Below are 14,392 nucleotides of genomic sequence, written 5' to 3'. Positions count from 1 at the left end.
ATTAATATATATTTTTTATCTACTTCTGTATCAATAAATTACTATTTTAACCAGTATATTTATTATATGGTTCTTTTCCCCCACATATACCTATTTAGTGACTGTGGCGCCCTGTTAATCTGTATACATATTTTTCTGGTTTCAAATAAAGAATGAGTTATATCCATCCTGGAGCGTCTCTTTCAATGTGATAGTTAATGGAACACTGCAGCATTACGAATACAAACAAGCATTCCTACCTAACGCTATAGTGTTCTGCTAGCTATTTAGATTACTGCCACCCCATGTGCAATATAAAAATTAAGTTTTACTTACATTTAGCCCGTGTCACGTCTGTCTCTGTGCTGCCACTTCCTCCCACTGACATCATCAATCTTGATGATCTCATCCAATCCAATGCTTTGCTATAGGTAAGTATTGGGAGGCTTACGTGCATGACGGCAAATTGTCTTGCAGTGCTGATCAGCATCAAATTAATTCATCTCTATGGGGAGTTTTAAGCATCTCCATGCAGTCAGAGCGTGGTCTAGCTGACTGAGTATATGTCCTGCAAAGATTGCAGGACCTCAACTAACAAAACCCCCTCTACTCGCTGTCTGAGTGACAGCAACAAGAGGTGGACTTAGGCAGCGTTTACAGTACTGAACCGGCAAGAATAGACTATATGCCACAGATCCACTGCATTGAGGTGTACTGGTTATGGTGACTTTAGTGTCCCTCTAAAACCGCTTTACACAACTCTGAATAGAGAAAACCAAACACACACCATAAACAACAAACTTGTACCCTGAGATCCTTGGTGGCGAGTCTGTAAACGTTGCTGATGTATAAATTTGCACAGTCTAGATTAATCATTGAATGGTTCTCCCTTCCTTTCATTCAATTAACTACATCATATAAAATACAAATAATTAGCTCAAAGTAGGCACTTTTCTCTCACATACTAGCAATGCAGTTATGACTTTTGGGGTTTTTGGTTCATATTTTGGACTGGTCATGTGATCTCAGTTTTGCATTGCCTTATCTGCAAATATTGCTAAAGGCAGCTGTATGGAGTTACAGCAACACTCGTTTTTGTTTTTTTTTCCTCAATGTGTTCCCACAATATTGTGGCCATTACAAGAATATTCAAGTGCAATCTTGTTGTAAATGTCTTGCATTTTAGATTTTGGTTTTTTTTGTCAATCGATTTAAAAAAATAAATAAATTTTTATTGATGCACGTGTATAACAGATACTTTCTCATAGTAGTGACGTTTAACAAACATAAGTTTATGATTACATATATGTCAACATAGCTGAGCAAACACAAAAATACCTGTTGTATATAGCGAAATGGAATTGCACATGTAATCACATATAGATTGTTAAAACCTCTTTTTCTTTTTTTTTAAATGATCATTTATTTATTCATGAGCATAGTATTAACGACTACAGAAGTGGGGAGCCATTCATGCCTGTTTTTCTTAAAAAACAGTGAGTTAACATAGAAACAACTGTGTATTTCAGCCTCTTTTAAGTCATTAAGATTGTATACAGATAAACAAAGCCTCTTTAATATTGTATAGTTTAGGCATAATGTGGAACATGGTGAAAATAAATGGTTAGAGAATAAACTTAATGAGAATAAGACTAACAACAGCAACAACAAATAGAGAATACAATCCCATGGGTTCCATAGGGAAATTAGAACAATTCAGAGAAGGTGATGAGATACAAGTGAATTCCGAAATAGCAATATGTAAGCATACATCAAGCTAAAGAGGCTTTCTGATACCCCCAGTAGAGATCACCCTAACCCTAGCCAGTAACAGGACAAAGTCCCGTAACTCAGAATTGGTCCCGACTTTTGACATTATTTACATTTTTTTCTTGCATACTGTTACGCGTTTTTTCCCACCATCATAAACTAGTTTTTAAGCAAGACTAGAACCGGAGAACGTTTGCATAAAATAGAGAAATTGCTAATTGCTCTGCTGTATTTCCCCATCCCCCTTTCATGTATAGAGACTGGGGCCAAATATTGTCCATGAATGTGCTGCTACTAAATTTCAACAGAGTTCATTTGTGGATATGCAAAGTTACAAAAAAAGTATTTTATTTATCCTGCCGAATCCATGCGTTTTAGCAATTTATCTGTGTTTCCATAATTTGGGCCATTTATTAGAGATTATTACCATTTACATAGCACCCATGTATTGCACAGTGCTTTACAATTCTAGAAAGGGGATACTTAGTAGTAAAACAGGGCCTTACCAAACAAGCTTACAATCTTTGAGGATTTGAGGTACGAGGATATGTATCATTAGATGTCTTGCCCAGGGACACCTACTGATGAGGTTTTCTGACCAGGATTCGAACCTGAGTTTCCCAGTCCTGAGGCAGTGATGTTATGCCTTGATTGTAAAGTCATGCAGAGAACACATATTTGATTTCAGTGTAAAAATGAGAGTCAAAGTTTTCCAGTTTAGAGTTCTTTGTTTCAATGAACTGAGACACAAGTTAAGATATTTACTAAATTATACTTGTGTTGTGTTGTCATGCAGGAAATAGTGGCCTGGTTTAATCTGCTACGGGCAGCTCGTTTCAATTACCTGAGGGGGGCATTTCCTGGTACTCCAGAGGCAGAGGTAAGAACGAAGGTACTAACACCTATTAATGCTTCATTATGTAAAGTAAAGATAACAAAAACAGAAACACAAATACAAAATGTAAAGAATGCACACATGAGTTTATACTGTACTTCAATATGGATGAGTTAGGTTTACCTATTTTTCATGGTTTATTAATACGTTTTATAATAACATTTTATATCTATTCGTTATCTCATCCTCGAATGGCGCTATCTTCCATACCGTTTAAATATTAACTCCAATATGACACTAACATTATTACAGATATTAACCCCTAAACCACATTTACTCTATTGCTAAATATTAACCCCATACACTGCACTAATGCTATTGTGAAATATTAACCCCTACACTGCACTATCACCAAACAGAAACAATGTATATAAGTAGTTTAATAAAAACACTACCTACCACCACCTCCTGGGGCAAAACTCCACAAAGCCCCTTATGAAACACAAAATATAAAAACAACAATGGGCGATATGTGGTATATCTCACACTTTAATATAAACTAGGTGTAGAACACTAATAAACATACTCGTATTATATAAAGTTATGTTCCTTGATTGCTTGATGTTAGTTGAATTTCATAGAAGACCACATACTCTTCAAAATTAGCTTAAAAATAGAAAACAAAATACAATAGTGTAGTATTTAAAAGCATTATACACACACACTAAAATAATGCACTTACAAACATAAATGCGCTATACACAAAGTAAACAGCGATATAACAGCTCAATAGTCTCCTATCCAGGAAAAATAAACAGCTAATGAGCTGTTATCACACACGGTTTACTTTGTGTATAGTGCTTTAATGTTTATAAGTGCATTATTTTAATGTGTGTGCGTGTATAATGTTTTAATTACTATACTATGACAGATTCTTTTCTATTTTAAGCTATTAATATTTTGATTTTTTTATCATTTTTATAGATTCCACTAACTACAAGCAGTTAAGGAACATGCCTTTATATAATACAATTGGATATTTTTATTTGCGTCCTACACCTGGGTGTATATTTGGGTGTGAGATATATTATATCCTACCATTGTTCTCTGTATACCACACTAACAATATTACTAAACATTAACCCCTATATTACCCAAAGGCGTTTGCTAAACATCAACCCCTACACTGCATCAACACTATCACTAAACATTAATCCCCCTATTACACAAAAACCGAACACTAACAACTACACTACATTCACACGCCACGCGCATTAACACTAAACATAACATTTGAAAGTTAGAAAAGGATGAGCCATATATAAATGCAGTCACTGAATTTACCTGTGAAGTTCCCCAAGGATGGAATGCATTGTTCAGAAAATACAGGAGGTGAAATGCTACTCATAACAGGATATTCCGCATACTTTAACAGCCCCTCTATGTACCTGCAGAAAATTGTTACACTCAAAAAACCCCGATTACTTCCCTGAGTGTGTGGGTGTAGCAGTAGTGTGACTATTGTACAGCAGCAAATTTTTTAATTTTTTAAGAAAGGCCATAAAGATATTAATGCACAAATAATCTCTTCCTTGGTATATAAATTAAATATAGTCCAGATTTTCATCACATGTACCGATTTGTCTTTCAGCTCATTCCAAAGATTACTCGAAATTACTCTAAAGCGGGTTACATGGAGAAAACTGGACCGACGGTGAGTTATTTGCTATTTGCGTTCTGGGTTTTTGGCACTTTTTGCACTGGGAACTCTTATACAGAATTATATTAAAAAAAAAAAAAAATAGGAAAATCTGAAAGATAAAGGTGTCCTATAAGGAGCAAAATTAGCAGTTTAGATACATCTCATATTAATTGCACAAAGGAATGGTTTAATCTGTCAATGATAATCTGTCTGTGCAGCGTGTAGGTGAGGGAGAAGACTACTAGCAGATTTCAAAGTTCTCAAGATACAACCTCTGTTCTGCATTTAGTTCTTTGATTGCATTTCAATAACATCCACTTCTCAATTTACTTCACACAGCACAGAGAACCCTTTAAAAAGCGATGGTTTAACTTGGATGCAGAAGAAAGAAAACTACTTTATTACAAGAAACCTTTGGTAATCACATCATTAACAGTAATCATCCCACCAGGACTGTATGCAAGAGAAATATATCAGTGCTCTTATTCACTTCTTAATAACTTCAATAACAGTATACTGAAAACACCTTTACCTGCTGCCAAGGGTTCTGGGTAATAACCCGCCTTACCCCATAATCACACAGTATACAGAGCGCCCCCTGCAGCCAGGGATTCTGGGTAATAACCCGCCTTACCCCATAATCACACAGTATACAGAGCTCCCCCTGCAGCCAGGGATTCTGGGTAATAACCCGCCTTACCCCATAATCACACAGTATACAGAGCTCCCCCTGCAGCCAGGGATTCTGGGTAGTAACCCGCCTTACCCCATAATCACACAGTATACAGAGCTTCCCCTGCAGCCAGGGATTCTGGGTAATAACCCGCCTTACCCCATAATCACACAGTATACACGGTCCCATCTGCACAGGTGTGGGGCTTACTGTCTCCCCCTGGTATGTTAAGCTGCCGCTGGGGAGAGGTGGTAGCAAGCTCCTCTCCCATACATACTTCCAGCCTCTGTGGAGGGAGACCGACTGTCTCTGCTCCCAATACAGGGTCCTGCTGCTAGGGAAAGGGGACTGTGCTCTCTATTCCCGGCACATCACTTGGCCGCTGGGGAATGGAGACTGGGCTCCCAATTCCCGGCACATCACTCGGCCGCTGAGGAATGGAGACTGGGCTCCCAATTCCCAAAAAATTATGCTGCTGCTGGAGGGCAGGATCAACTACCTCTGCCCCCTTTAACTCAGCCTGCCGCTGGGGAGGGAGGACGCTGCTCTCCTCTCCCTGCACTTCCCACTGCCTTCCCGGCATATCACTCTGCTGCTGGAGGGCAGGAACAACTACCTCTGCCCCCTGTAACTCAGCCTTGCCGCTGGGGAGGGAGGACGCTGCTCTCCTCTCTCTGCACTTTACACTGCTGCTGGGGATCTGGGCCGGGTACCCAGCATCCCTGTAGGGCCGGTGGAGAGACCTCGGTCCCATCTCCACCTGCCATCTGTGTGTGTCTCCAGGACAAATCTATGAGGTCCACTACCTCAGGTACCTCTGGCTGGTGGAGGAGAGGGAGGCCGGTTGCCTCCCCTCCCCAGGACGCTGGTTGCTGTACGGTGGAGGGAACTACCATCACCTCCTACCGGAACTCAGGCCGCCGCTGGGAAGGGAGTTCGCTGCTCTCCTCTCCTTGTAACTCACTCTGTCGCTGGAGACGGGGTGTCAATACCCCCAAACTCCACAGTTGGTACTCGAAGTTCCGTGCTTCTTGGTTCTCAGCACTCAACAGGCGCATCACGTGATGGACCACCTCATCTGAAGGGTTTGGGCCAAACCAGACCAGCCGCGCCTTTACTTCCTTCATGAAATCAGCACCCTCATAGTACTGTGACAGGCGGATTTGCAATTCACTGGCTGCTGTCCAGGGTCTTGCTAGCTCCATGTTGCTGCGGATAGGGACGCTGCCCGTAGCTAGCTCTATCCCTTGAGTTCCTCCGAAGCCAGGGTCGCTGCATGAGTGCTAGCGTTGCCCTCCATGCACTATATACCAGTGCTTTCCTTGAATCCTCTGTGCAGGGAAAAAGAAGGGAAAATCCCGCCGCTTGCCACCAGTTGTGACGGTAGTAGAAAATATCCCCGTCAAGCATTCCCTTCTTCCCATAAAAGTAAAATCACACAATATTCCACAAGTAGAAATATCCCTGGAATCGCCGAATAATCCACACATGAGCCAAAGCTTAATGCTGGAACAAGACTGATTTACTGGCACACAGAACTCACAATTTATGCAACACAAAACTCCTCCTCTGGGCCAGGCTAGATAATTGAGTTTTAGCAATATACATAGCTCAATTATCTGCTGGCCAGAACATTTACAGTTTAACATACTTTTTACCTAACATTCATAACTCTAAAACCATACATCACATTCACATAAATTACATATTCACAATCAATCTATTCGGGGGAACAACATATTAAAAAATGGCATGAATCAGACCAGGGGTTCAAAAGTTAGTAAAAGTATATTTTGGTCCCTGGCTGGCAGCATGGCAATCTGGTTTAAGCAGGTTTTACAGAGGCCTCTATCCTGGAGACAAAGGGGAAAGTAATCCAATTATCCAGGGCTAGAGGCAGACTCCATTGAGCACATGGTTGCAAAAAGACATAAAACACTTTAAAATACATAAAGTCCCCTTTTACACATAACACACAGACATTTCACATATCCCCAGATAGCTGGGATCTGAACGCACAAAACTACCGAATAGCGCTCAGATCCTATTCACACAGTTCAATTGCCATGGAGCTAAAGTCTTTCCCATAGTCTTTCATTATATGAATAGGCTCCATGGCATAGCTATCTGGGGGTATCACCGCTCACACAGGGCAAGTACCGAATGGCCCCACTGTGTTTAAAGGGCCAGAATGAGTGACATGCACTCTGTTAGGGCCGAATACTGTTTTTAAAGGGCCCAATCTCCCAGGGCCATAGTCCAAAGGCAGGAGGCAGGCAGCCAGACTTCTCCAATGCAATGTGGCGAGATTGCTCTCGTCACAACCTGCCTTACCCCAAAATCACACAGTATACAGAGCTTTCCTGCAGCCAGGGATTCTGGGTAATAACCCGCCTTACCCCATAATCACACAGTATACAGAGCTTCCCCTGCAGCCAGGGATTCTGGGTAATAACCCGCCTTACCCCATAATCACACAGTATACAGAGCTCCCCCTGCAGCCAGGGATTCTGGGTAATAACCCTCCTTACCCCATAATCACACAGTATACAGAGCTCCCCCTGCACCCAGGGATTCTGGGTAATAACCTGCCTTACCCCATAATCACACAGTATACAGAGCTCCCCCTGCAGCTAAGGATTCTGGGTAATAACCCTCCTTACCCCATAATCACACAGTAGACAGAGCTTCCCCTACAGCCAGGATTCTGGGTAATAACCTGCCTTACCCCATAATCACACAGTATACAGAGCTCCCCCTGCAGCTAAGGATTCTGGGTAATAACCCGCCTTACCCCATAATCACACAGTATACAGAGCTCCCCCTGCAGCTAAGGATTCTGGGTAATAACCCGCCTTACCCCATAATCACACAGTATACAGAGCTCCCCCTGCAGCCAGGGATTCTGGGTAATAACCCGCCTTACCCCATAATCACACAGCATACGGAGCTCCCCCTGCAGCCGGGGATTCTGGGAAGCTATCGTTGTTATTATATCTTTACTATCTAACATCACGTAAAAGTTTAAAAAACTGTTTTCTGTTTTACAGGATGCTTTTGAACAGGGCGGAGTGTTTATAGGAAGCAAAGAACAAGGGTATGCAGTGACAGAAGGTTTACCTAGAGGAATAAGGAAAAGCAAGTGGGACACTGGTTTTGTTATTAAGACACCATGGAGGGAATTTGTATTCACCTGTGAAAACACCAACGATCAAAAAGAATGGCTGGAAATACTGAGGGAAATCATATCTCGGCCCATGACTGAGGAAGATTGTAAAGGTAATGGTTATAGAATAATAATGGGATAACGTTACAGTCTGATTTTTGGCAATGATTGACAAGCCATTGATCCAAGGTCTCCAAGTATTCTTTCCTGTTACGGGTACAGAAGATCAATGTGTAGCCACCCTGCCTTTTGAAAAACGTCTATCTGACAAAATGACAATTCATGCATTAATGTAGTTGATCTCTGTTATTTATTAGGGAGTGTTATTTGCATCAGACGGGGTAGATATATATATTTTTTTATATATAAATGTTCTTTTAAGAATGAATTCTTTGATAAGTTACGATGTTTAAAAAGATACAACCAGCGATGAATTCTGCTGTACTTGGTAACGTTGGCACACTGCTGTCATAATTGTACGGGTTAATTTAATAAATAGAGAATTACTGTACGCTGACAACCATGTTGCAAATATTTCAAATTCCGCTACATTTGTTTAAATTTAGCAATTTTACTGTTGACACGCCACAATTTACTGTTTAGTAAACTGGACACCTATGAGTGTGACTGATCATACATGAAAAATGTGTAGTGGTGTGTGTTACAAACGCACCATTATTCAAGAGTGTGCGTGACGTAGTTGTGGTGGTGAAAGGGTTCACTATTTGTCTGCACTAGAAATGATGATGAAATCCCACTTAACACCACCCACACTTAACCATAATAATATAAATATTACTATTTTAACGCTGCCATCACCAAGACAATTTATAAATGGGGTACCTTGGTCCCCCAGGTAAACTTAATAATAAAAACCCAACAAATACAACATAACACAATATCTAAGCAATTGCAAAACACTAATTAGACTCTTCAGGTAACGTGATTCTTAACCAGACAAAGAGAATACTTAATAAATGAATATTGTTTTATGAGCAAAAAAAAGTCACAGTGCATACAATAATATGGATGACAATCAAATTAGTTACACCAACAACAGATAAAAACAAAAGGGATAAAATAAAAGAAGTCCTAATCACTTACTCAGGTTTTCAAAGTAAAAAACTTCTGCCCAGGGGGTGTCTGGTAGGAAAGATGGTGACTCAAGCAAGTCCAATACACATTTCAGTATCATTGGATATATACCTTGTGGATTACCAAGCCTGGCCTAGAGGTGGAGTTGAGGCGTATCTATAGAGACACCCCCTTATGTTTGCGACCCACATCAATCCAAATAGAAACTTTTTCTTCTATCTCCTCTTTTGTACTTGCCACAGAAATAATAATTGCATCTATGAATTTGTTACCATTTCTCCATTCCATAGATATGTCACACTTCTTACTTGTGACACAATATAGTGGACATCCCCATCCCTTCCCATATGGTTAAGTTATGTTTGGGCTTGTTTAGAAGATGGTGCTTATCCCATTCTAAATATAATAAAAATTAGGCTTAATTATTATTCTGTGGATACATATTATTTATTTTAGATATGATACTTGAACACAAGGCTAATTATCATTAACATATCAAAGAAATTAACTCATCAATTAAGAGGCAGAGGTCATATGGCTGAAGTCAGCTAGTTTACATCGGAACTAGACATTAAGGCATTTCAAGTGTAAAATCTCACACCCGGCAGAGCTTGGAACTAGGTATCCAGGCATCTCCAGTGTAGAATTAATCAAAGGATCATTCCATGGCAAACCATCTGTCCCCCCCTTCACATTCCTGTACCATTTGCATTATCCCTTCTGTCAGATATAGAGATATCGCTGCCCTGAAGAACTTGACTAAATCAGTCTGGCTATATGTATGGTAGGCAATATTTGTATAAATAAAACTAGACCACACAATAACCACATACAATGTTTAATTACTTTTCAATGTGCTTGGCTGTGGTGTTTATTCAATGCTCACGTGGCTTACAACCATAACCATATAACATAAACTTTAACCTTTCAAAACTTTTAACTTTATTAACCACCATATGGCCAGTCAGTCATAACTAGCCTGACTGCCTTTTATTTAAAACCATTTGCCACCATATCCTTCCTTAGATCTTGACCCTGAGGATGAGGTTTGCCCTAATGCTTGATAACACTATGACAATACAGTTAAAGAGAGGGTGAGGTCTGTCCGCTCTTTGTTCAGTCCACTCTGACAGGATTAAACTTGTGGTGAAGTCTGTCCGCTCTTTGTTCAGTCCACTCTGACAGGATTAAACTTGTGCTGCTGCTTTTTATACTATCCCAGTTTCCCGCTCTTTTACGGCTTGCGACCTTCCACCAATCCCAGGCCAGCTTCAGTCCCCAGCAACAGCTGTGTCATCAATTCTGCCCAGATACCTGTCTAACAGACCAACTGCCACAAGATGTAAAATTCTTCACATTCAAATTCCAGCCAAAACAGATTAACTCCTTCATTGCCACCATACATATATACAGATTAACTCCTTCATTGCCACCATACATATATACCACAGTGCTTAGTGCCCGTGGCTTCTTTTTTTGTAAAAGATTTGCAATACTTTAATCTAATCTGCTCTATTTTAGTCATATCTTTAAGTATTTGATTTATTTCAATTGTATTATCCAGAGGAGTTATTTGGGATGTCTCCATTTTTTTAAAAAGTTGGTTATGGTTTAGTGAATAAATCCCCAGTTTGTAAGCTTTTACAAGCAAGGCCCTCTTCCATAGCACCATTTTTTATTATTATTTAAAATAAGAGTATATGTATTATAACCTTGGTGTTATTTTTCTTTTTTTGTAATGAATACGTATAAGTAAAAACACAATTTAATTGTGTCTTCTCGCTTATTTACCCCTTGCTCTATGGGGGCAGCTATCTTTAAATAAAATTAAAGGAACACTATAGTCACCTAAATTACTTTAGCTAAATAAGGCAGTTTTAGTGTAGATCATTCCCCTGCAATTTCACTGCTCCATTCACTTAGGAGTTATTTAGGAGTTAAATCACTTTGTTTCTGTTTATGCAGCCCTAGCCACACCCCCCCTGGCTATGATTGACAGAGCCTGCATGAAAAAAAAAACTGGTTTCACTTTCAAACAGATGTAATTTACCTTAAATAATTGTATCTCAATCTCTAAATTGAACTTTAATCACATACAGGAGGCTCTTGCAGGGTCTAGCAAGCTATTAACATAGCAGGGGATAAGAAAATCTTAATTAAACAAAACTTGCAATAAAGAAAGCCTAAATAGGGCTCTCTTTACAGGAAGTGTTTATGGAAGGCTGTGCAAGTCACATGCAGGGAGGTGTGACTAGGGTTCATAAACAAAGGGATTTAACTCCTAAATGGCAGAGGATTGAGCAGTGAGGCTGCAGGGGGATGTTCTATACACCAAAACTGCTTCATTAAGATAAAGTTGTTCAGGTGACTATAGTGTCCCTTTAAAATGTTCAGGAAAAGAGGAACAAGTACAAGGTCACAAATCCTGACATCCTGACATGGTCTTGGCATCTAAGTAGTACTTCTGACCAAAGAGGGGTAAGCTAGGAGACGTACTAAAAAGAGTTAATAAGTTATGAGTATTCATTACATATATACAACAATGCTATTGGATATGTAATTTATAAATAATTATTTTTATTTTTTAAATTCTTAAGCCTGAAATATCTTTGTCTTTACAGAAGAGGCCCTATTCCAAAGAAGGCAGTCACAGTAATTGTTCCATTGAAGGGGGAAAAAAAACACAGAAGGGACTGTGTGTTTGAAGAGATTGGAAATGCATCATGTTTGACAGCTGTTTACGTTTTAACCAACGGCAAAGCTACAGACAATACACCACATGATCTGTGTACGAGACTGGTGTTTGCCAAAATGAAGACACGTAAACAACATGATGAGTCATACTGAAAAGACAGCCTCAGTGGGATCAATTACACAATTCACAAAACCTAAAAATTCACGGACATACAAGAGCGCCATGTTTGTTTGATGAAGGCAAGCAACAAGACACTAAAGTTGGTTTAATATTTTTTTTTTTATATGAACATACTGTACAGAAAACACAGAGATCAGAAGAAACAAATGTACACAAATCTCTGTACTGATTTTTTATTTTTTAAAGATGCATCAACACTATTTAACTGTGTTTCTGCTTTTTTGTGTCCTAAAATAATTCCTAAAAAGAACTTCGGAACAAAAACGACAAGAGCAGTTGGGAGAGCTTTGGAGACGAGTCTCGAAGTCTATGTGTGATATATTACAATGTACATTAAGAAAGGTAAATTTACAAACGAGGTCGTGTTAAAGTGAAAAGGTAGTGTATGATAAGGAAGAATAAAATCCGGCACCTTTTGTCAACCCATGTCTCGGGAAATTTCAGCAAATCATCCATCACATCATCTGGTCTCTTAATACAGTATGGCTGTGCAGATATACTAAGAACTTCATTATTTAATTAGCCATACCAACAAGAAATGTCAAGAATTAATTATGCGGCATTGTCAAGAAAATAAAATAAGACGATATACGGCAGATTGACACCAATGCAAATAGTTACCATAAATAACAATAATACCTGACACACACAGCTGTTTGTAATAATTTGATTTGTGTTGTTTTTCAAGGGTAATTGAAAGAAGTCTTTTATATATATATTCTTGGGTGTAAGGCTCGCCAGCTTAATACACGTCTATATTAACCAAAAGTAATCATACGCAATCTGACGTTCTTTATTATAAAAACGCATTTATTCTACTTCAAAAGCAAACAATAATATACATAACAGATGGTATTTCTTTTTTTTTTTTTTATTCTCTATTTTGTTGTGATATGCATGACGTTTAACAGCATTACTCGCCGTGCCAGAACAGCTTTAGCAAGGTTATTAATTACACAGAATGACATAGTGGTTTGCGAAGTCAGAGCAGTGTGTTATACAAGCGAACAGTCAAAGTATGCGTAGGTTACTGCTGAGACTTAAAAAAAGCTTGCATGCGTTGTGGCACTCAGGAATAACTGGCACATTTTATAATATGAAAAACAATAAAAATCATAGGGTAAAACAAGTTACATGAGTAAAGAGTATATGACAGCTATGCATATTGACATGTGCTCATTATCTAGATTAGGCATAGAAATTTAAACAGGACTACTCTGTCAATTGTACAGTGTAGTTAGGCAGGTTCAGGCATAGGCAATCATTTGGGGTTCATAAGTATGTTAACATGCTTAGCAGTACTAGTGGGTTTAGTAGTGTTATTACCACTGGGTGCCTTTGGTGTTAGATGGTATAGAGGCTACTGCTGGCCTTTCCCTGCAATAATGAATTGACTTTGTGATATTAGAGTCCACGGCTGCAGGGGAGAGTTGCTCTGTGCCGAGATGTACTCATCTGACGCCTGTAGATGGAGCTTCAACGACACCTGTGTGCAGCGTTCTGCTGGGCTGCAGTGGGGGACAGCTGCTATTTTGCGTTGCCTCTTCAGGGTGTACACCCTTGCCGTCCGCAGACACGGAGTCTCCTGAGTTCCACTCCTCCTGCTGCAGGCTTTGCCAAGCTGACTCTCTCCGGCGGCGTGTTCTGCTCCCATATGGGGGGTTGCCGCATGGATGCGCGTCGGCGTAGCCGGAAGGTAGGCCCACCACGTAGCCCTGTCGGCTTCGGCCTTCTGTAGTTCCGCTTCACTGCTAGAGTTGCCCGCGGGGTAGACCGTGAAGAGGCCTCCCGGTTGCACAGACCTCAATGCGAGGGAGTCGCCGCTCGGGCGTTGATTTTCTCCCAGAATCGGGCACAGATGCTGTCGAATTTCAGCAGTAGGAGGTCCACTCGATTTAGTCAGGTGTGGGTGTGCAGGCTTTGAGGTGTTCAGCGTGGCAGAGGCCATGTTGGAGAGTAGGCCTGTAGCTGCAGGTATGTGCCGGGTAGTAATGGATTGAGCGATCAGTCCTCTTGGCACGGTAGTGGGGACAGGGATAACCCCCGCCGGTCCAGAGGGGAAAGCAGGCTTAATTAAGACACAGAACGTCTCCGACAGAGGATCGGCCGCCTCCTCCGCCTGGCACTCCCGTGCAGGCCCCAAGATAGTCCGGTGCAGTCCACGACAGCCTGGACCCAGAAATTCTAACCAGAACGTCAGCTTGGTGTTCTACAAGAGTACTAGTGTTCATTCTGCCAGATGCTGTAGGATTTAGCCGGGTAAACAGTGCTTTTTTAGGCCTACTCTGAGGAGCTCC

The 14,392-nt window shown here is 40.3% G+C and overlaps 1 protein-coding gene across 2 annotated transcripts in view; it reads left to right on the top strand.

Annotated features, from left to right (window-relative positions):
• The window catches only part of ADAP2 (ArfGAP with dual PH domains 2), a 45,687-nt gene extending 33,170 nt beyond the window's left edge, over nucleotides 1–12,517 (top strand). For both annotated transcript variants that reach the window (XM_063453395.1, XM_063453394.1), the window contains exons 7-11: nucleotides 2,546–2,629; nucleotides 4,236–4,298; nucleotides 4,626–4,703; nucleotides 8,010–8,238; nucleotides 11,842–12,517. In XM_063453395.1, the coding sequence (XP_063309465.1) occupies nucleotides 2,546–2,629; nucleotides 4,236–4,298; nucleotides 4,626–4,703; nucleotides 8,010–8,238; nucleotides 11,842–11,876 (489 nt within the window). In that variant the 3' untranslated portion in view covers nucleotides 11,877–12,517. The remainder of the gene's footprint in view (nucleotides 1–2,545; nucleotides 2,630–4,235; nucleotides 4,299–4,625; nucleotides 4,704–8,009; nucleotides 8,239–11,841) is intronic.
• Nucleotides 12,518–14,392: the final 1,875 nt, after the last annotated feature.

This window comes from Pelobates fuscus, chromosome 5 (genome assembly GCF_036172605.1).
Source record: "Pelobates fuscus isolate aPelFus1 chromosome 5, aPelFus1.pri, whole genome shotgun sequence".
NCBI classification, from domain to species: Eukaryota; Metazoa; Chordata; class Amphibia; order Anura; family Pelobatidae; genus Pelobates; species Pelobates fuscus.
The sequence above is the reverse complement of the archived record's forward strand: the minus strand, read 5'-3'. Positions and strand labels throughout refer to the sequence as shown.